The 23307-nt window shown below is 43.8% G+C and overlaps 1 protein-coding gene across 2 annotated transcripts in view; it reads right to left on the reverse strand.

Moving 5' to 3' along the window:
• Positions 1 to 23307, reverse strand: part of LOC106565177 (calcium voltage-gated channel auxiliary subunit alpha2delta 2b) — a 77536-nt gene that overhangs the window by 53615 nt on the left and 614 nt on the right. For both annotated transcript variants that reach the window (XM_045691449.2, XM_014132020.3), the window contains exon 2: positions 19087 to 19168. In XM_045691449.2, the coding sequence (XP_045547405.1) occupies positions 19087 to 19168 (82 nt within the window). The remainder of the gene's footprint in view (positions 1 to 19086; positions 19169 to 23307) is intronic.

Raw genomic sequence — 23307 nt, forward strand, 5'->3', positions numbered from 1 at the left:
CTGGTATCCAAAAAAGCTGTCCTGTTTCCGCTGAAGCATCTTCATTTAGAATTTCTGGACTTCCTCGTAAACATCTGTGATGCAGAGCGTTGTTTCCTCCAGCTTTTTTTTACGGGTTGGTCTAATACACACCCCACGTTGTGGAAAAAGCACAGATAAATCTCAGCAGCTTCCGTTTATTCTTCATACTCAAAAATACTCTTCAGTGCCACAGGACAGGTCTCCCCAAGGGACCTGAGGTATGAAGTAAGAGCTGGCCAGCTTTGCAGGAGACGATCGACAGCTGGTTGAAGAGAGAGCCATCTAGTGCAAACATGTCGCAGAATTTCACGCCACTCAATGTCAACAAAGGCAACACATGCACGCAGTTCCTCTCTTAGGGAAGCAGATACTGAGAAGTGGCTGTAGATCTTTAAAACATTGTCTCAATATCCACTGACAGCTGATCGCAGGCGTGCTTGCAGGCATTATGAGCTATGTGAGCTGCTTCCCTAAGAGAGGAACTGCGTGCATGTGTTGCCTTTGTTGACAGCTTTCAGAATGCGATTGTTGGCACTGCTCAATAACTGGTAAACGGAGTGGTGTTTTCCAAAGTTGACATTTGCATTATCTGCTGCATAGGCTGTGATGTGTCTAATTTCCAGTTCACGCTTTTCCAGACAGTTCATCAGCCATTTTCAGTTTCATCACTGTCTTCATGAACGTCAAGTAACTTGCACTGCACTCCATCAGACACAGAGAAATATCTCACGCACACTGGAAACATTTTTCGATTTCCCTTGTTTGAGGCATCACTGGCAACTGAGAAATACACGGGCTCACCTTCGGTCCGGGACAGATCATCCAAAATATCCCGCACAGTCTTTGGTCCTAAAACATTCATTGTAATCATCCCCGCTTTCGTTCTTCCCAAATCGAGGTAAAAACAGTTTCAGGTTGGATATTCGTCGGATATTCGACTGTAGTCTTCCTTATGTCCACCAACAGCAGTTAGAGACCGTCAACATAGTGACAAATCAAATGTTTCAAATTTCAATAGCTATTTAACCATTACTCCTAAAACTTTCAAAACTGGTTCTAGCTAACCCGATGGCATAGACACACATTGCACACATTTATATTCTTTCGCACTATTTTAAATTATTTATTTACATTTTTGAATTTCAATAGCTCATTGGTCATATGACCTACTGAACTCAAACACAGTTCAGAATGTCCACTGACTACCCTTATATATTGCACACCCTTTAGTTTGTCCATTTTCATCTCACATGGTTTTACATGAAGTTTTCAAAATGTAGAATTTCAATAGCTCCTTGGTCATGTGACCTACTGACTTCAAACAAGGTTCAGAATGTCCACTGACAATACCTTCATATCGCACGCTCTGATGTTTGTCTACTTTCATATCATGCTATTAGACTTAAATCTGTAAGCTTTGCAGGCCTTCATTTCACATGGGTGTTAAAAACATTTTTTTAAGTTAACAAATGTTCCAGCCTCGCAATAACCATCTTTCACATGGACACTGAAAAGATCCGCAAATGGCTGTATGTGGTATGGATCAAGGACAGGAGAGGTGTTCGAACAGAGGTGCTTAAAGGAAGGCGCACAGGTAGGCCTCATGAAAACCATGTTTCATATGCTCTTTTTAATCACAGTAATAGGCAGTGATTTGTCAGTAACAGTGAGCTTGATAAGGTGAAAGAATCCTTTTCAAAGCGTCACTTTCATATACTGTACATTAAGACAGATTCTTCTACGTTGAGTATTAGAACGCAGTTTCCATAACCTGATAATGATATTCGAGTGCATTCACAACAAGCCACCTGCAGACAACTTACAAAATGCAATAGCGCAACTGAGGGTTCGTTTTTCTGGTGAAAATAGTTATTTGATGCATGGCCTACTATTTCTAACTGGGAAAATAAATTCCTACGTCTTTTGTGAGTAAAATCCTTTTTCCAAAATTGATTTAGGTACATTTTAAGAGGTATGAGGGTTGTGATATGGGTCATTTAATAGTAAAATCATTTAAGGGATCAATACATTTCTATATTGCTTCCCCAGTATCTGCATGAACCATCAGGCCAAGTGTTTTTGGTTGACCCTGCTGGACAGAAAGAGAAGGAGGAATCGGAACACGCTGCATTCAAATTCAGGTCTTAGTTATTCCATTGTACTGGATCTATTACATATTAGCATTTTACGTACATTCATAAGTGAAATAATTTCTTATGACATAATGTGAAAAAATCTCTTGGCTGCTGGCTCTGTCACTTTCAGACATGCGCAGAGCAGCCTGAAAGGGGAAGGGAAGCTCTTGACTAGAACCACAGGGGTTCTCTGTAAAGAGAGAGTAATCCAAAGGCACAGACACACCCCTTGACTTTCAATTGGCACCGTTGACCTGTATGTATTCTCTCCTGATTGGCTCTGTGGTGCAGTCTGGCAGTCTGACTATAGTGCCAGAGGTATGAGGAGAGACATCCTCCTTTGTATTTATGGGAACAAATATTTCCTAACACTTTGGATCCTATTCTTGGACAGTTAGAAGACACAATGCATCAATGCAAAAAAATAATGACTAATTACTGTCCAATGGCTAACCTCAACCTCGTGGGTCTGTGGGTGTTTGGGCCAATAAAGTGCCAACTCAATTCTACCAGTGACGAGTCTCTCATGCCCCTATGAACGGGGACACAGAGCAATAGTTTTTAATCTAAACCAGCCCTTTTTTACTGGACTACACTAACCCCTAATTGGGGCTCTTTTCTTGACACATAGTAGCAGTTTACCAGATAAGAAGTCAAGAAGATCAAAAAGTAGATTGTTGTGAGGGTGTATAATGTCCTGTGCTGGCCACATTGTCATATCCATTCTGGATTCTGAGTGGTAAAATCATAGCTGAAAAATGCCTGTATGTGTCACGATCGTCAAAATGAGTAGACCAAGGCGCAGCATGCGTAGAGTTCCACATGTTTTAATAAAATGAAACTCACTGTTACGGATACAGGTATCCTGAGTGTGTATCCTGTATGTGTATTTCTTTGCTCTCCTCCTCACAGGTGACAATCATCACTCCCCAATCAGTCATCAATCAGTCCCCAATCAGTCATCAATCAGTCCCCAATCAGAAGACACCTGTTCCTTTTCCCTCAACTAATCACAGCCCCTTTCCCTTGGTTTAAAAACCCAGTCAGTTATTTTCTCCCAAGATCAATCTCTCTGTAGCTGCTTCTCACTCTCTGTGTTCAATCTCTCTCTGTGTCACTAGCTCTATATCTCTGTATTGATCTCTTTTGTTTTGCAACTACATGTCACATTTGTCCGGTTATCCTGTGAGTATTGTCGTGTCTTTGGGGTACCATTAAACTTAAGACATGTTTATCAATTAACTCCCTGTAATTATTATCATGCGATTAAACTGATTAATCGTTTAATTGTAATTAACTAGGAGATCGGGGCACCAAGGAAAATATTCAGATTACAAAGTTATAATTTTCCTAATATAACTTTCCTATATTATAACATTATATTATAGTATAGGCCGATTATCTTCTGGTTTAAATGGTGTATTTTACCTCGTGTCCAGTCTCATTCCAAACGTCGTAAATTGTTGTATCTGCACGAACCCAGTCTTTACTAAGAGTCATCCATACATCAATTGTCTTAAAATCATTTATTTACTAAACTAAGTAATTCACAGAAAGTATACAAACAGTAATTATCATCACAAAGAATTGGTAGAGTAATGTGCCCTAGTGGCTAACAGGCATGGCTGGTGTCTTGTTCAACAATGGGTCATAAAAGTTCAGCTGAGGAGGTACAGAGTTCATTAGTATTAACAATTGACATGCTAAATCTTTTGCACATGAACGCTCACTCATTTGGGAACAATTGCAATCAATATATAGTTACGCTCAGTGTGTCGTCGGGATCCTTGTTGGAGCGTCGTTCTGTTGGAGAGTTTTGTCCGCGTTCTCTCTCTCTCTCTCTCTCGGTTAGAATGGCTCTTTCAAAGCGACATTCATCAATGTCGTTATAGAATGGATGTTTCGTTGGTCTTCGCGTTCAATGATATAATTTCTAGCTGCAGACTATTAATTAATATCAAAGACTTGTTCTTATTCTGTCGGTATCAATAGTCTAAAAGTTAACCACGTGGTATGGTTCACTTTCAGTAGATGGGTTGGATGGTCAAACCTATTGACCAACTCGCAATGGAGTGGAGGCCGGGTCAGTAGAAAGTAGATCAGGGTATAGTTTTATAGTGAACATGTCACATGACGCCTGGTCCTGTCTGTGTCCCTGGGGGCGTGCCGATGACTGAGTTAAGCTTGGTACAGAAATACAATTCTATCACATTAACATCAGTACATAGCATCTCAATGTATTACAAAAGCTTTATCCTTATTAATACATTCTATACAACCATGTGGATGCAAGTCTCAAGGCTGAGGCTATTATATAAACCGTTTTATGGTAATATGGCTATATTGTCTCTTCTGAGTATCACAAAATTGTACCAAGCAGACCAGTTCGTAGCTGGATTCTTCACCAATCTTTCATACCTTCTCCAGAACCTAAATGTCATTCGGTTCCCCAATTCTGTGAGTTGGAAGAATTTCGTGTGTCTCTCTATGTGGCAAGAGATTCTCCTCTTAGAGTTTTACAACCCTTTCACACAGGGCCGGGGTGGGGGGAGGTAGGTTGGGGGATGGTGCAAGGGGGAGGGGGTCAACTGTCCTCCCTGTTCTCAAAGAGGCCAACGTCATGACAGTATTGTTTTGTTGTTTGACTGTTTGTTTGGTGGGAAAAGGGGGTACTAAGACAAGTCGCCCATGGGCATACATTACCCGTAGGAATACTTTGACCAAGTACCCTAGTTAGAACTGGGTGGACCACCCACTGTATTTTTGGTTAGTTAGCTAGCTGTTCTTGAAGTAGGCTAGTCTAGCTTAGGGGTGTTTTGGATTATTGTTTCTTTGCTTGGGTCCAGCTCAGCCCCTTTTCTCACACCCCTTTACCGTGTGTTTAAAATAAACCCTGAGTGTTTGACGGTAGATTTCAGTGGTCTGTGGTTTTTGTTCTCACTTACTTGTCACGATTATAATTTGCATGATTTATGTTACGGGTCTCGTTTCCATCCCCCCTAGACTGCAGGGACAAAGGGATTCGTAACACTCACCAAAACAAATACCGAGGCAAACGAAACGTGAAGTAATTTGTGTGCTCACAGGCACAACACAAACAAGATCCCACAAAACACAGGTGGGAAAAGGCTGCCTAAGTATGATTCCTAATCAGAGACAACGATAGACAGCTGCCTCTGATTAGGAACCATACTCGGCCCTACACAAAGAAATACAAAACACAGAATGCCCACCCCACACCCTGACCTAAGAAAATAGAGAAATAAACCATCTCTCTCAGGTCAGGGCGTGACAGTATGTGTATACATTTTCCCCCAAGACAGAACTGCCAAAGGTGGTGGAGTTGCAATCTACTGCAGAGTTCTGTCATGCTATCCAGGTCTGTGCCCAAACAATTCGAGCTTCTACTTTTAAAAATCCACCTTTCCAGAAATAAGTCTTTCACTGTTGCCGCTTGTTACAGACCTCCCTCAGCCCCCAGCTGCGCCCTGGACACCATATGTGAATTAATTGCCCCCCATTTCTCTTCAGAGTTTGTACTGTTATATGTGACCTAAACAGGGATATGCTTAACACCCCGGCCGTCCTACAATCTAAACTAGATGCCCTAAATCTCACCCAAATTATCATGGAACCTACCAGGTACAACCCCAAATCTGTAAACTCGGGCACCCTCATAGATATCATCCTGACCAACCTGTCCTCTAAATACACCTATGCTGTCTTCAACCAGGATCACTGCCTCATTGCCTGCGTCCGTAATGGGTCTGCGGTCAAACGACCACCCCTCATCACAGTCAAACGCTCCCTAAAACACTTCAGCGAGCATGCCTTTCTAATCGACCTTAGCATCGAATAGCCCCCGCGATATGCAACTTTTCAGGGAAGTTAGGAACTTATCGGCAGACTCAACAGCCTTGGTTTCTCAAATGACTGCCTGGTTCACCAACTACTTCTCAGAGTTCAGTGTGTCAAATCGGAGGGACTGTTGTCTGGACCTCTGGCAGTCTCTATGGAGGTGCCTTCCCTGTAGCTCAGTTGGTAGAGCATGGTGTTTGCAACGCCAGGGTTGTGGGTTCGATTCCCACGGGGGGCCAAGTACGAAAAAAAAAAAAAAAATGTATGGAATGAAAAAAATGAAATGTATGCATTCACTACTGTAAGTCGCTCTGGATAAGAGCGTCTGCTAAATGACTAAAAAATGTAAAAATGTAAAAAAAAAGGTGCCACAGGGTTCAATTCTCAGGTGAACTCTTCTCTGTATACATCAATGATGTTGCTCTTGTGGCTGGTGATTCTCTGATCCACTTCTACTCAGACGACACCATTCTGTATACTTCTGGCCCTTCTTTGGACACTGTGTTAACTAACCATAACTCTCCTTCCGTGGCCTCCAACTGCTCTTAACCTGTTAGGGCTAGGGGGCAGTATTTACACCGCCGGATAAAAAACGTACCCGATTTAATCTGGTTACCACTCCTACCCAGTAACTAGAATATGCATATACTTATTACATATGGATAGAAAACACCCTAAAGTTTCTAAAACTGTTTGAATGGTGTCTGTGAGTATAACAGAACTCATTTGGCAGGCAAAAAACTGAGAAGGTTTCATGCAGGAAGTGGCCTGTCTGACAAGGTGTCGTTCTTCTTGTCTCTGTTTATTGAAGAGTGAGGATCTTAGCTGTCCCGTGACACTTCCTACGGCTGCCATAGGGTCTCAGAAGGCGGTAAAAAGCTGAATCGTGGCTTTGCAGGCTCTGGCTGAAAAAAAGTAGCGCGTTTGGGTAGTGGCTGGTTACAGTACTGTGAGACTCAGGCTCGTGCCCGCGTCGACCAAAAGCTTTGTTTACTTTCCTCTGTTTAGCTAAATGGACATTCCCGGTCGGAATATTATTGCTTTTTTACGAGAAAAATGGCATAAAAATGGATTTTAAACAGCGGTTGACATGCTTCGAAGTACGGTAATGGAATATTTCGATTTTTTTTGTCACGAATTGCGCCATGCGCACGACCCTGATTTACCATTTCAGATAGTGTCTGGGACGCACGAACAAAACGCCGCTATTCGGATATAACAATGGATTATTTTGGACCAAACCAACATTTGTTATTGAAGTAGCAGTCCTGGGAGTGCATTCTGACGAAGACAACAAAAGGTAATCAAAGTTTTATAATAGTAAATGTGATATTGGTGAGTGCTAAACTTGCCGGGTGTCTAAATAGCTAGCCCGTGATGCCTGGGCTATGTACTTAGAATATTGCAAATCATTTCAAATTCCTTATAGTAAGCAAAGCAGACGGCACCATTTTATTTTTATTGACGGATAGCCATGAGCACACTCCAACACTCAGACCTAATTTACAAATGAAGCATTTGTGTTTAGTGAGTCCGCCAGATGAGAGGCAGTAGGAATGACCAGGGATGTTCCCTTGATAAGTGTGTGAATTGGACCATTTTCCTGTCAAAATGTGACAAGTACTTTTGGGTGTCAGCAAAAATATATGGAGTAAAAAGTACATAATTTTTTTAGGAATGTACTTTAGTAAAATAAAAATATATAAATAGTAAAGTACAGAAAAAAACTACTTAAGTAGTACTTTAAAGTATTTTTACTTAAGTACCACTGCGGAATGGGTAACTCACAGAAGGTATTGGAATATAACCAAATAACATAGAAATTCTATTTTTCTAAACAAACCAGTGCTGAATGCACACATGTGAAAATTATTATTAGCAAAAAAAAATCTAATTTCCAGTGGGTTTTATGTGCTCATTTTTTTTTTTACAGTTGATTGGCAAACCAGTCGGCTGCGACAGGGAGATCCATGGGGCAGCGCACAATTGTCCCAGCGTCGTCCGGGTTTGGGGAGGGTTTGTCCGGCAGGGAGGTCCTTGTCTCATTGCGCACTAGCAACTCCTGTGGCGGGCCGGGAGCAGTGCATGCTGACATGGTCGCCAGGTGCATGGTGTTTCCTCCAACACATTGATGCGGCTGGCTTCCGGGTTAAGTGGGCATTGTGTCAAGAAGCACTGCGGCTTGGTTGGGTTGTGTTTCGGAGGATGCACGGATCTCAACCTTCGCCTCTCCTGAGTCTGTACGGGAGTTGCAGCAATGAGACAAGACTGTAACTACCAATTGGATACCACGAAATTGGGGAGAAAAAGGGGTTAAAAATGTTAAAAAATATATGTATTGATCGATCCAGAAGCACATAGACTGTAAATACTAAAATAAGATAATAGTTGCCCGCCCAGCTGGACCAACCAAACTACATCTAAACTATATTGAAACTAATTTCACACATATAATAATAATAATAATAATAATAATAATAATAATAGATGTAGCCTAAAGACACGATTAAATTGACAATATTCTGATGGTTGATAATATTATACATGATCGGCCCGGCTGCATAGTATCAACTGTAAAGTTTGGTGGAGGAGGAATAATGGTCTGGGGATTTTCATGGTTCGGGCTAGGCCCCTTAGTTCCAGTGAAGGGAAATCTTAACGCTACAGCATACAAGGACATTCTCAACAATTCTGTGCTTCCACCTTTGTGGCAGCATGACAATGCCCAAGTGCACAAAGTGAGGTCTATACAGAAATGGTTTGTCAAGATCTGTGTAGAAGAACTTGACTGGCCTGCACCGAGCCCTGACCTCAACCCCATCGCCTTTGGTATGAATTGGAATGCCGACTCACCCAAAATCAGTGCCCAACCTAACTAATGCTTTTGTAGCTGAATGGACGCAAGTCACCACAGCAATATTCCAACATATAGTGGAAAGCCTTTCCAGAGGAGTAGAGGCTGTTATAGCAGCAAAGGGGGGACCAACTCCATACTAATGCCCATGCTTTTGATGAGATGTTCAACGAGCAGATATCCACATACTTTTGATAATGTAGTGTATGTGTCGTCAAAAAGAAAGGAGGACCAAGGCACTATATATATATATATATATATATATATATATATATATATATAAATAATATACTGCTCAAAAAAATAAAGGGAACACTTAAACAACACATCCTAGATCTGAATGAAAGAAATAATCTTATTAAATACTTTTTTCTTTACATAGTTGAATGTGTTGACAACAAAATCACACAAAAATAATCAATGGAAATCCAATTTATCAACCCATGGAGGTCTGGACTTGGAGTCACACTCAAAATTAAAGTGGAAAACCACACTACAGGCTGATCCAACTTTGATGTAATGTCCTTAAAACAAGTCAAAATGAGGCTCAGTAGTGTGTGTGGCCTCCACGTGCCTGTATGACCTCCCTACAACGCCTGGGCATGCTCCTGATGAGGTGGCGGATGGTCTCCTGAGGGATCTCCTCCCAGACCTGGACTAAAGCATCCGCCAACTCCTGGACAGTCTGTGGTGCAACGTGGCATTGGTGGATGGAGCGAGACATGATGTCCCAGATGTGCTCAATTGGATTCAGGTCTGGGGAACGGGCGGGCCAGTCCATAGCATCAATGCCTTCCTCTTGCAGGAACTGCTGACACACTCCAGCCACATGAGGTCTAGCATTGTCTTGCATTAGGAGGAACCCAGGGCCAACCGCACCAGCATATGGTCTCACAAGGGGTCTGAGGATCTCATCTCGGTACCTAATGGCAGTCAGGCTACCTCTGGCGAGCACATGGAAGGCTGTGCGGCCCCCCAAAGAAATGCCACCCCACACCATGACTGACCCACCACCAAACCGGTCATGCTGGAGGATGTTGCAGGCAGCAGAACGTTCTCCACGGCGTCTCCAGACTCTGTCACGTCTGTCACGTGCTCAGTGTGAACCTGCTTTCATCTGTGAAGAGCACAGGGCGCCAGTGGCGAATTTGCCAATCTTGGTGTTCTCTGGCAAATGCCAAACGTCCTGCACGGTGTTGGGCTGTAAGCACAACCCCCACCTGTGGACGTCGGGCCCTCATACCACCCTCATGGAGTCTGTTTCTGACCGTTTGAGCAGACACATGCACATTTGTGGCCTGCTGGAGGTCATTTTGCAGGGCTCTGGCAGTGCTTCTCCTGCTCTTCCTTGCACAAAGGCGGAGGTAGCGGTCCTGCTGCTGGGTTGTTGCCCTCCTACGGCCTCCTCCACGTCTCCTGATGTACTGGCCTGTCTCCTGGTAGCGCCTCCATGCTCTGGACAATATGCTGACAGACACAGCAAACCTTCTTGCCACAGATCGCATTGATGTGCCATCCTGGATGAGCTGCACTACCTGAGCCACTTATGTGGGTTGTAGACTCCGTCTCATGTTACCACTAGAGTGAAAGCACCGCCAGCATTCAAAAGTGACCAAAACATCAGCCAGGAAGCATAGGAACTGAGAAGTGGTATGTGGTCCCCACCTGCAGAACCACTCCTTTATTGGGGGTGTCTTGCTAATTGCCTATAATTTCCACCTGTTGTCTATTCCATTTGCACAACAACATGTGAAATTTATTGTCAATCAGTGTTGCTTCCTAAGTGGACAATTTGATTTCACAGAAGTGTGATTAACTTGGAGTTAGTTACATTGTGTTGTTTAAGTGTTCCCTTTATTTTTTTGAGCAGGGTATATATATATATATATATATATATATATATATATATATATTAAAATGCCTTTATTTGTATTTCATGTTCAACGGAAACAAAGATTAAAAACAATATGTGTGTTGACTGTGGTAGGGCAGGGCCTGTGATGTCTGCTAAATGAACAACTTAGGTTTATTTCTTTTGAAATAAATTGCCTTGTATCATGTTTTTTTATGACCTTCCTAAACAAAATATTAATGGATTTATTTGTGATTGTTTATAATAAAACACCAGAAAGTCAGAGCATCATAATATCTCAAAACACATTTTAATGTTTAATTACTGCCATTTCTAAAGTCCTGTCCCCCTTGTCCTTGACTTTCCCTAAATAAGTCTATATAACACACTGTCATTGTTAGACTCTTAATTTCACAAACAGAACAGGAGTTATAACCAGTTTTTGGGGACATGTAATATTTGGAATGATTTTCCCTGGCCTGCTCCGCTCCTTCTCCAATAGTTGAATGTACCATGTCCAGTTGATAATCACACCAATAATTGCCTCAAAACTGAACCTAAACTACACCAAAACTAATTTCACGCATATAACAACAGACAACAACAAAAAAATAAGTATAGTATGATGGGGGAGAATGGGTGATTCGATGAGTGAGGGGAAGCGAACGACGCATAATTATGTAATCACCAATTGTGAATGAAGAACAGGGCAGGCCATTCTATTGTATTGATATTTTCTAATTATAATCTCAAAATGGTGTACCCTATATCAGTCCACCAAATCCAATCAGTTGTGTTAGTCTCCTCTAGGCCTACTTGGAGTAGGCTACACAGTGAGAGGGTGCATCATTTACAATGGCAAGACCAAGATGAATGGATGCACATGCTGCGTTAGTGTTGCTATAAGATCTGAATGAAAAAAAAGTATCATGACGTCTCAGATTATTGTGCTACTGTGTTTGTTGATTTATCAAAGGCATTTGATTCAGTTGACCATGAATTGTTGCTAGCTAGACTCAGTAACATTGTTCTCTGTGAAGGGGCAGTAAATTGGTTTACTGTAATTTCCGGAATATTAAGCGCACCTGAATATAAGCCGCACCCACTGAATTAAAAAATATATATTATTTTGAACATAAATAAGCCGCACGTGTCTATAAGCCGCAGGTGCCTACCGGTACATTGAAACAAATGAACTTTACACAGGCTTTAACGAAACACGGCTTGTAACAAAAATAAATAGGTTTTAACGAAACACGGCTTGTAACAAAAATAAATAGGCTTTAACGAAACACGGCTTGTAACAAAAAAATAAAAAATTAGCAGTAAGCTTTAGTTGTCTTTTTGCACTGAGTCAATTCCTCACGCTGCTGTTTCCAACGTCTTATCATCGACTCATTAAGACCAAGCTCCTGTGCAGCAGCTCTATTTCCTTTTCCAACAGCCAGATCAATCGCCTTCAACTTGAAAGCTGCATCATATGCATTTCTCCGTGTCTTTGCCATGATGAGGGTGACAAAATGACTACCGTAATCAGAATGATGGGAAGTTTGAGAGCGCTCGGTTTAATCTAAACAGTAAACAAAAAAGTTGTTTGACCTTAACCTGTTGGGGCTAGGGGGCAGTATTTTCACGGCTGGATAAAAAAAACGTACCCGATTTAATCTGGTTACTAATCCTACCCAGTAACTAGAATATGCATATACTTATTATATATGGATAGAAAACACCCTAAAGTTTCTAAAACTGTTTGAATGGTGTCTGTGAGTATAACAGAACTCATTTGACAGGCAAAACCCTGAGACATTTTCTGACAGGAAGTGGATACCTGATGTGTTGAATTACCTTTAAGCCTATGCCATTGAAACACACAGGGGCTGATGAATGTTTTGGCACTTCCTATTGCTTCCACTAGATGTCCCCAGCCTTTACAAAGTGTTTTCAGTCTTCTACTATGAGATCTGACCGAACAAGAGCCTTGGAACGGTGATGGCCGATTAGACTCTGGCGCGCGAGGTCATGTTGGGTACCCTCGTTCCAATACGTTTTAAAAGAGAATGCATTCGTCCACCTTTAACCCGTTCGGCAATTTCATTGGTCTAATGAAAGCTTCATGCCGCCAAAAAACTGAGCACGTCACAGAATGTGTTTTTTTGGAGAAAAAAAATGAAAGCGGGAAAAATCCATATATTAGCCGCGTCATTGTTTAAGCCGCGATGTTCAAAGCGTGGGAAAAAAGTTGCGGCTTATAGTCCGGAATTTACGGTAGTAACTATCTTTCTGACAGAACACAATGTGTATATGCTGACAATCACAAGTCTAGCTTTCTTGAGATTAATAGAGGTGTGCCCCAGGGTTCCATTGTAGCTCCTGTGTTGTTCTCAATTTGAATGAATGATTTGGGAAATGGGATGCAACCAGCAAAGTTGCATCTATATGCAGATGATACAGTCATATATTCATGTGCTCCTTCTCTGGTTCAGGCTGTTGAAGAGCTCCAGACTGCTTTTCAGTCACTGCAGGCCTCTCTTTATGGTCTCAATCTGGTCTTGAATGTACAAAAAACTAAATTCATGACCTTTACCAGAGTTCACACTCAGCCAGAGAAGGTTAGCATTGTCACATCTGGTGGCTTATCCATTGAAAAAGTGTCATCCTACAAATACCTAGGTATATGGTTGGGTGACAAGTTGTCCTTTAAAGTTCATATGGATAAGCTTGTGAGGAAGCTTAAATTGAAATTGGGTTTTTATTTTCGTAATAAGGCTTGCTTCCTGCTTATGGCTAGAAAGAAGCTTGTTCAGGCCACTTTTCTCTCTGTAATTGATTATGCTGACTTGTTGTATATGCATGCAACCCCCTCTGTCTTACAGTGACTGGACTCTGTTTATCATGCATCCTTGTGCTTTATTACAAATGCCAAGTCACTGATCCACCATCGCACATTGTACAAAATGGTAGGTTGGACCTCACTTTATATGTACAGAAAGCTACATTTGTATGTGTTCATCTACAATGCCCTTTTGGGTAAACTCCCTTTACCTCTGTAGTCTGGTCTCCTTCACCATCAGCAGTTACCATACCTGGTCTGCTAGGTGGTTGCTACTTAAAGTCCCCAGGACATTCACAGTATTAGGCAAGACTGCCTTCTCGTCCTGTGGACCAGAGGCATGGAATAGTCTACAATCCATGCTTCATCTAGATAAGTTAGTGCCACTGAATGAATTTACAATTTTGATGGGAGACTCTGTGTAAATGGTATGTTTAGCCTGGAACATGTTGTTGTATTGTATTGTTGTATGTTTTAATTATGTATTGTATTGGTTGTTTCTGCCTTCTTGGCCAGGTCTCCTTTGAAAAAGAGACTCTGGGTCTGAATGGACTTTTCCTGGTTAAATAACGGTTAAATAACAATAAATGATTCTGATTCATGCTGAACGGCTTTTCCATATCTGGGAAAGGATCCATATCGGGCAGCAGGTGAGCGAGTGTCGGATAATGTTTTGGATCAGATGGCACTGCTGTACTAGGTGTACGGAGGAACTTGCCGCTGGCCTGTTACTGTGTTCTTCAACATGCTTGACTTGGCTGCTATCAACGTACACGTGTTGTTCAAGCAGTGCATGAATAAAACCCATGAGCAGAAGAAACTCCATCAGGAGTCTGGCACACGGGCTACGTGAGAGACATATGAGGGCCAAGAGAGCAACAAAGATTGAACGCGAGCCATTGCTCGAGCCAAAATTGCGCACAGCTCCCGGCGAGGAGAAGCTGCAAGGTGGGCAGATGCACTCGGAACAGAACCCACGACACCTGTTTCCGCTCCAAGCGACTTGTTTGTGGGAAGTGTTGCAATCTAAGTGAAAAGTGTTGAAGATTTGTGGCGACTGTTAGGACAAGGGATAACAGCTAAATGAGATCCAACTGTTGCGTGAAGATGCACACCATACTGTAAGCACAAGCGAGGCCACAAATAATGTGTCCAATAACTGTCAATAATATTATATTTTTTACCGCTGTCATATCGACACTTATATTCATTAGAATGCCATTATTGCTTTTGTGCTGATTTTTACTGTTCACAAGCAGGCTTTCACAAGCAGGCTTTCACAAGCAGGCTTGGCGCCTATACTGATATTTAGGCCGCCACAGATCCACAGACGACACAATTTCTATTGCACTCAACACTGACCTTTCCCACCTGGATGAAAGGAACACCTACGTGATAATGCTGTTCGTTAATTACAGCTCAGCATTCAACACCATAGTGCCCACAAAGGACCCTGGGAGTAAACACCTCCCTCTGCAACTGGATCTTGGACTTCCTGACGAGCCGCCCCCAGGTGGTAAGGGTAGGTAACAACCCATCTGCCACGCTGACCCTCAACACAGGGGTCCCACTCGCTGTTTATTATCTATGCATGGTCACTTTACCCCTACCTATATGTACATATTACCTCAATTACCTCGACTAACCTGTGCCCCTGCACATTGACTCGGTACCGGTACCCCCTGTATATAGCCTCGTTATTTTTTACTTCAGTTTATTTAGTAAATATTTTTCTTAACTCTTATTTTTCTTAAAACTGCATTGTTGATTAAGGGCTTGTAAGAAGGCATTTCACGACAAGGTCTACACCTGTTGTATACGGTGCATGTGACAAATAATATTTGATTTGATAAACAAGGAGTACCGGTACTGAGTCAATGTGCAGGGGTACGAGGTAGTTGAGCTAAGTGAGGTAATATGTACAGTAAATGTAGGTAGGGGTAAAAGTGACTAGGCAATCAGGATAGATAATAAAGAGAGTAGCAGCAGCGCATGTGAAGAGTGCCTATTTGTGAGTGAGTGTGTGTGTGTGTGTGTGTGTGTGTGTGTGTGTGTGTGTGTGTGTGTGTGTGTGGCATCAATATGCATGTGTGTGTGTGTTGGAGTGTCAGTGTAGTATGTGTGAGTAGTCTAGTGAGAGTGCATGGAGTCAGCTCAAAAAAACTAAAAGAAAGGGGTCAATGTAAATAGTCAGTTTAGCCATTTGATTAACTGTTCAGCAGTCTTATGGCTTGGGGGTAGAAGCTGTTTAGGAGCCTTTTGGTCACAGACTTGGAGCTCCGGTACCGCTTGCCGTGCGGTAGCAGAGAGAACAGTCTATGACTTGGGTGGCTGGAGTCTGACAATTTTGAGGGCCTTCCTCTGACACCGCCTGGTATAAAGGTCATGTATGGCAGGGAGCTCGGCCCCAGTGATGTACTGGGCGATATGCACTACCCTCTGTAGCGCCTTGCGGTCGGATGCAAAGCAGTTGCCATACCAAGTGGGGATGCAGCCAGTCATGATGCTCTCAATGATGCAGCTGTGAAACGTTTTGAGGATCTGAGGGCCCATGCCAAATTTTTTCTGCCACCTGAGGGGGAAGAGGCGTTGTCTTGTCCTCTTCACGACTGTGTTGGTGTGTTTGGACCATGATAGGTCCTTAATGATGAGAACGCCGAGGAACTTGAAGCTCTCGACTTACTCCACTTCAACCCTGTCGATGTGGATGGGTGCAGGCTTGGCCCTCCGTTTCCTTTAGTCTACGATCAGCTTCTTTGTCTTGTTCACGTTGAAGGAAAGGTTTTTGTCCTGACACCACACTGCCAGGTCTCTGACCTCCTCCCTATCACTGTTGGTGATCAGGCCTACCACCGTCGTGTCGTCGGCAAACTTAATGATGGTGTTGGAGTCATGTACGGCCACGCAGTTGTGGGTGAACAAGGAGTACAGGAGGGGACTAAGCACGCACCCCTGAGGGGCCCCATGCATTGAAGGTCAGCGTGGCGGATGTGTTGTTGCCTATCCTCACCACCTGCAGGTGGCCCATCAGGAAGTCCAGGATCCAGTTGCAGAGGGAGGTGTTCAGTCCCAGGGTCCTTAGCTTGGAGGGCACTAGAGCGTTGAACACTGAGCAGTAAGAAATGTAAAGCATTCTCACGTAGGTGTTCCTTTTGTCCAGGTGGGAAAGGGCAATAGAGATTGCGTAATCTGTGGATCTGTTGGGGCGGTATGCGAATTGGAGTGGGTCCAAGGTTTCTGGGATGATGGTGTTGAACCATGACCAGCCTTTCTAAGCATTTCATGGCTACAGATGTGAGTGCTACGGGCGGTAGTCATTTAGGCAGGTTACCTTGGCGTTCTTGGGTGCAGGGACTATGGTGGTCTGCTTGAAACATGTAGGTATTACATGTATGGATTATAGGTATTACATGTTTGCATCTGTATGCATTACATTTACATTTACATTTATGTATAATGATATATAATGTATAATAATGTAAATGTAATGTATGCATCTTTGTATGCGTCTCTGTGTGTGGAGTAAAGGTGATCTAGAGTTGTTTTTCCCCTAGTTACAGAAGTGACATGCTGGTAGAAATGAGGTCAAACAGATTTCAGTTTTTCTGCATTAAAATCATTGGTCACTAGGAGTGCCGCCTCTGGATGTGCATTTTCTTGTTTGCTTATGGCCCTATACAGCTAGTTGAGTGCGGTCTTAGTGCCAGCATCAGTTTGTGGTGGTAAATAGACAGCTACTAAAGATATAGATTAAAAATCTCTTGGGAAATAGTATGGTCTACGGCTTATCATGAGGTATTCTAACTCAGGCGAGCAGAACCTAGAGACTTCCAGGCATTGTTAACAAAGAGACACACCCCTCCTCCCTGAGCTTACCAGACGTTGATGTTCTGTCTTGCCGATGCACAGAAATCCCAGCTAACTGTATATTATCCATGTCCTTGTTCAGTCATGACTCCGAAAAGCATTGAATATTACAGTTCTTCAGGTCCCGTTGATGGGATAGTCTCGAACGGAGCTCATCCAGCTTATTCTCCCAAGATTGCCAGCCAGCAGCATACCACCCTGCTGGCTTGCTTCTGAAGCTAAGCAGGGTTGGTCCTGGTCAGTCCCTGGATGGGAGACCAGATGCTGCTGGAAGTGGTGTTGGAGGGCCAGTAGGAGGCACTCTTTCCTCTGGTCTAAAAAATATCCCAATGCCCCAGGGCAGTGATTGGGGACACTGCCCTGTGTAGGGTGTGGTCTTTCGGATGGGACGTTAAACGGGTGTCCTGACTCTTTGAGGTCATTAAAGATCCCATTGCACTTATTGTAAGAGTAGGGGTGTTAACCCTGATGTCCTGGCTAAATTCCCTATCTGGCCCTCATACCATCACGGCCACCTAATCATCCCCAGCTTACAATTGGCTCATTCCTCTCCCCTGAAACTATTCCCCAGGTTGTTGCTGTAAATGAGAATGTGTTCTCAGTCAACTTACCTGGTAAAATAATGGTAAAAAATTGCCTGTTGGCCAATAGAACAGAAGGTAGAGGCGGTCTATCCACTAGCCGACTGTAGTCTCGTCAGATATCCTGCACGCCGACCTCTATAACGCCACCTGTATGTCGGGGATTTGGGCCTGGTCCGGATTGAGCAGTAAGTCCTTTGCTGCCGACTCATTGAAGTAGAAACCCTCATCTAAATCAAGGTTAGTTTTGATGTCCAGAAGCTCTTTTCGGACATAGGAAACAATGGCGGAAACATTTTGTACAAAATAGCACAATTGGTCAGGAGCCCATAAAACAGCATCTATTCCCTCCAGCGCCATTCTATTCGCAGTTGAGTAGAAACTCGAGTTTGGGTAGAAACCACAGATAAAATAGATAAAGGTTCAGTTCAATTCATGGGCCTTTTTCAAATGAGCACAGGATTCTCCTGCGGCCTACACTGTGTAGCGCCAGGCTGTGGAACATTCGCTCCCGGAGCTGTTTCAGACACTGGGCAGGATTATGGGTAAATGAATGAGGAAAAGGTGCATGGCTCCCATCAAGGATTTACTGCAGGCTGCCAGACCATCTGTTCTTCTCTGACACCAACACAGAGGACACGAGCCACGACCATCAGTCATCGCTCACTCACAGCATCGAGGACACCCATCCCTCACCATGTATAGGACCCATTGGCCCACTACAGCTGATCCAAGTTTTACAATTCGGCTACTGTACAGTATATGTTAAAGGATGTTGTATTGTTCAGCACCTGTCATAGTATGGTCACAGGCACACACACATACACGCAGACACACACACACGTGCACACTCACAACTCTCTCAGTACAGAAGACACACCCACATGTATATCTTACAGTACACAGAGGGCAACTCAGACACACATATTCTGAGACTTGACAATCAGGGGCAAATGAGTTCAAAATATAGGTTACAATGTGATCCAATGAGAAAACGCAGGGCAGATTGACAAGCCGTCTCTCTCCCTGTTGAAACATGATATGCGGTAGCTTTTAGCCTGGGGAAGAGAGGTTAGGCAAGCACTCACCCCCTTTAGCTGCTGGGCTCCGCTGATGTGCTGGAAGACTCTGTCGATCTCCTGCTCGATGCGCCTGGCCCAGTGCATTATTCTGTGGACACACAATATGGAGGTGAGGTGTTACCCAATACCAGCACATCTGCATATTAACCCAATCCAAACTGAGACAACGGGAGTTTGTTATGACCAGGACCTTGCTTGCGATCCCCATAACCAGCTTCAACAGTTCCCATTCCCCTCCGAACACATGGAAATGACGACGCCACTCTAACAAATGCTAGAGAGAGAAAGTGGAGGCTACGGGCCCTGGTCAAAAGAAATGCACTACTTCGAGAATAGGGTGCCATTTGGGACGCAGCCTTGGTCAAAAGTGGAACTGTATCTACAAGATATACTGAGTCGAAGCAAAGGGACTCTCGGACTCGTGGTTCCAAGCCAAGAACATCAGTTTCCTCTCACTCCCTTGGTGGGGTTAGATTCTCTCCTGCAACAAAGCCAGAAGAAGAAGCACATTCAACCACCTGACTCCACACTAAAAAGAAATGCAAAGCCCCAATGCTTGACTCAAGTACTTTGTGGAGCATTAATCATTGATGGGCCCATTCAGCGAGATAAAATATGAGGGCCATATTTTGTTGCTTCATCAGGCCTGAGAAATGCTGCAGTAAAGCAAGCACATCTAAAATGGTGGAGCGAGTCAATCGAAGGACACATTATTCTTACTATTGTAGTCCATTGCCTTATGCTACACCTTAATAATCACAGCAAATACACTTCTGGAACAATCTTCAGTTAGTGTTCCAAAAGAGGGTTTATGACTCTGATGCTAAACAGTAGATATAGTAGGTCTATAAACACGTCACTACCACATCAAGACATATAGGCCTAGACTCTGCCTCGAGTATTAAAAACAGACTGTGCATTAAGAACACAGTGTATTCAGTTGTCCATACTTGCACACTGTGAAATCAAGTCGAAGGGCTATATATAGGCACACAATGTAGGTAGCAAGTATCAGATGAGTCATGACCAGCAGCACAAGAATCAAGTGGGTAACAACTGTAACAACCAGGCTACAGTATAAACACGCTCGTGAATCATCGGCTATGGAGCCACAACACAGCCAGTCACAATGTAACCGACACCACTACAGCTGGCTGAGAGAAGAGCCGATGCAGACTGATACTGTAGAAAGACAATGCATTCCACTCCCAGACGTTGGCTGCTGGATGACACATCAAAGCGCTATCAACGACTAACAGACTCATTAACGATTTAAAAATAGCCGTAGTCCTGTCTGATGCAAATGAGGCTACTGTCTGATGACTACGCAAGAGATGCCGGACACAGGAAGACAGACATGATATGACCAAAGATGGTATTGTTTTAAAGGAGAGGTGGCAAAACAGGCTTCGTTTCACGACTGTTGCAATCCGAGCTGCAGAGCACCCCCTGTCTGTTGGCGAACACAAACAGACAGACATAATATGTGATATGATATGACCAAAGATGGTCATTTAGAAAAAAAAAAAGGAAGACTAGGGTGGTAATAAACGCCTTTAGTATATGATAGTGCATGACTAAACAGGCTTGGTTACATGACTACGGCTAGTGCCCACAGAACAGCAGAGCAGAGCAGAAGTCCTCTCTCTGACTGTGGCGACATCCCAAATGGCACCCTTTTCCCTGTATAGTGCACTACTTTTGACCGGGGCCCGTTATAGTGCGCTAGAAAAGTAGTGCACTAAATAGGGAATAGGGTGCCATTTGGGACGCCCCAGCGTGTGTGACTCAGAGCAGCTGAAGCCCAATCCTGGCTTTTCTTAGTGCGCTCCATTTCCTCTCCTCCTGGGCCCCACCGGGGCATCAGTGAACTGTGTGTTGCGGAGCTAGCTGCCTGCCATGCTCCTGCCTCTCCTCTGTTACCTACCATCCATGCACACCCCAGGGACCTGAGAGAGAGAGAGAGAGAGAGAGAGAGAGAGAGAGAGAGAGAGAGAGAGAAAGAGTAGCACTACACGGCCCGCTGTGACCCATATTCACTTCCAAAGGGAGAGGGAAGGAGAGAGAGGGAGCGGATGAGATATTCAGAGAGGGTGGGGTGATCAGAGAGGGAGAGGGGCAAGAGAGAGAGATTCTGAGGAAGAGCGAGTGTGAGAAAGAGACAGAGGGGAGGGAGGGAGGGACGGGGGCTGTGAGGGATGGAGAAAAGGGATAAACCCTGACTGCTGCAGTATTAATTCTTAATTGGAGGGAGCTGCTGTTCTTCAGTGTAGCGATTCTGCTTCATTTAGCTTACATGAAGAGACCCAGGGCTGAGGGAAGTGGTGCTGTTTCAATGCACTCACTCAGCAGATAACCAGAGGGAAGAAGGAGAGGACAACCTTATGTACCTCCCACAATAACCCAATTCATCACACACCCCCCCCCCCCCCCACCACACACACACACACACCCACACCTCCCCTGTTGCGCCAAAGACCCTTGCTCTCATTGGAACACAACAAACCGCTCCCAGTATCTCCAGCTGTCATTGGCCCCGAGTTTCCTTCTACTGTCCCAAAGATCCCAGTCCCATCTGGTGAGTGCCTGCCTGCCTGCCTGCCTGCCTGCCTGCCTGCCTGCCTGCCTGCCTGCCTGCCTACAGAGCCTGGAGAAAGGCCCGGAAAGCTGTGGTCTCCAGTTAAGTGCCAGCTGTGCTTACGAGTGAAAGGGTTAAAGGTCGGAGAAGAAGAGCTGGGAAGAGGATGATTAAAAGTAGGGCACAAAGTGATGACTATTCCACTATGGACAGATTGACGATAATTTTGAACGCAGGCTTAATAAAATCAGCTTCAAGCATAGCTAGAATGGCATTATTACTGTCGGGCTCACCGTAACTGCCAGAGTAAGCCATGCCTTAAAGGAAGTAAGTAGCCTACAGTTGTTAAGTCACCGTTACCTGTCTTGCTTCCGGCTAGTGTTTAAGCTCCTCTCACAGACCAGTTAGGGCACAGAGATTGTCTATTTTGACATGTGGACATGGGCTAATGGCTACAGAGGTTTTTATTGATTCATTCTATAGATCCATTTTAAAGCAAGACATGCTTTAGCCCCAGATTACGTTCCAGATCTGGTGGTCGTAGTCCCAGCAACCACATAAAAGGCAAAACTGATCCCAAATCAGCACTACTACTTTGAGACGCTTGGTACATATATCAAGCGTCTCAAAGTAGTAGTGCTGATTTAGGATCAGTTCTGCCTTTTAGATCACAGTGAATAAGATTACACGGACAGAGGGAACCTGATCCTAGATCAGCACTCCTCTGAAACCCTTGATCAATTTGAAAGGCTTTCAAAGAGAGGACTGGAGTGAGTGACTTTGTCGAGACTGTAGGCTACACTTGAATGTATGTCGTTTGTGCAATGAAATACAACAAGTGTATTGAACAACAGTGTTCTGTAACCCTGCACACTCAACCATCACGGCTCCTATAGAAAATGCAATCCCATCAAGTAGTCGGCAAACCATCAAGACATGCATGTCGTTCTGCACAAAGCGCCAAACGAAAAACCCACATTTCATAGGCTACCTAACTAGACCTACATCCCAAATAAAAGCATCTCCACATGATGTGTCATTCTGATTCCACATGCTTCAATCCCAAACAAAAGCTCAAGATTTGACAGCATTAGAAGTAGTGGAGCACAGCTATATGCTACCATGTCCAAAAACAAATGACCTCCACTATATTCCCCTCAGGACTGTGACAGTCTGGAAGGAAAGCAACAACAAAAGCCTGATGCTGCCCAGTTTGATCAAAGACAGCAGCCAGCACTGCATTGACATCATGAGACACACAGAGATGTTGTGACGACTAAACTCTCATTGAGCCACATATGAACACAACAACCATCAATTATGTGGCAAGCAGCCTGCTCTTGCCAACCAGACTGTTGACAGAGACTGGCTAGCAAGCAAACAGTATTGTTTGTGCCAATGATATGACAAAAATAACACATCTAGAACATTTACATTTTAGTCATTTAGCAGACGTTTTTATCCAGAGCCATTTAAATGAGCAATTCGGGTTAAGTGCCTTGCTCATGGACAGATGTTTCGCCTATTCTGCTCGGGGGTTCGAACCAGCGACCTTTCCGTTAATAGCCCAACGCTCTTAACCGCTGGGCTAAACGGGAAATTATATATGTAGTCAATGGTAAATGGTAATTGGTGAATAGTGCCGTGTT

This window comes from Salmo salar, chromosome 12, assembly GCF_965601325.2.
Source record: "Salmo salar chromosome 12, fSalSal1, whole genome shotgun sequence".
Classification (NCBI taxonomy): Eukaryota; Metazoa; Chordata; class Actinopteri; order Salmoniformes; family Salmonidae; genus Salmo; species Salmo salar.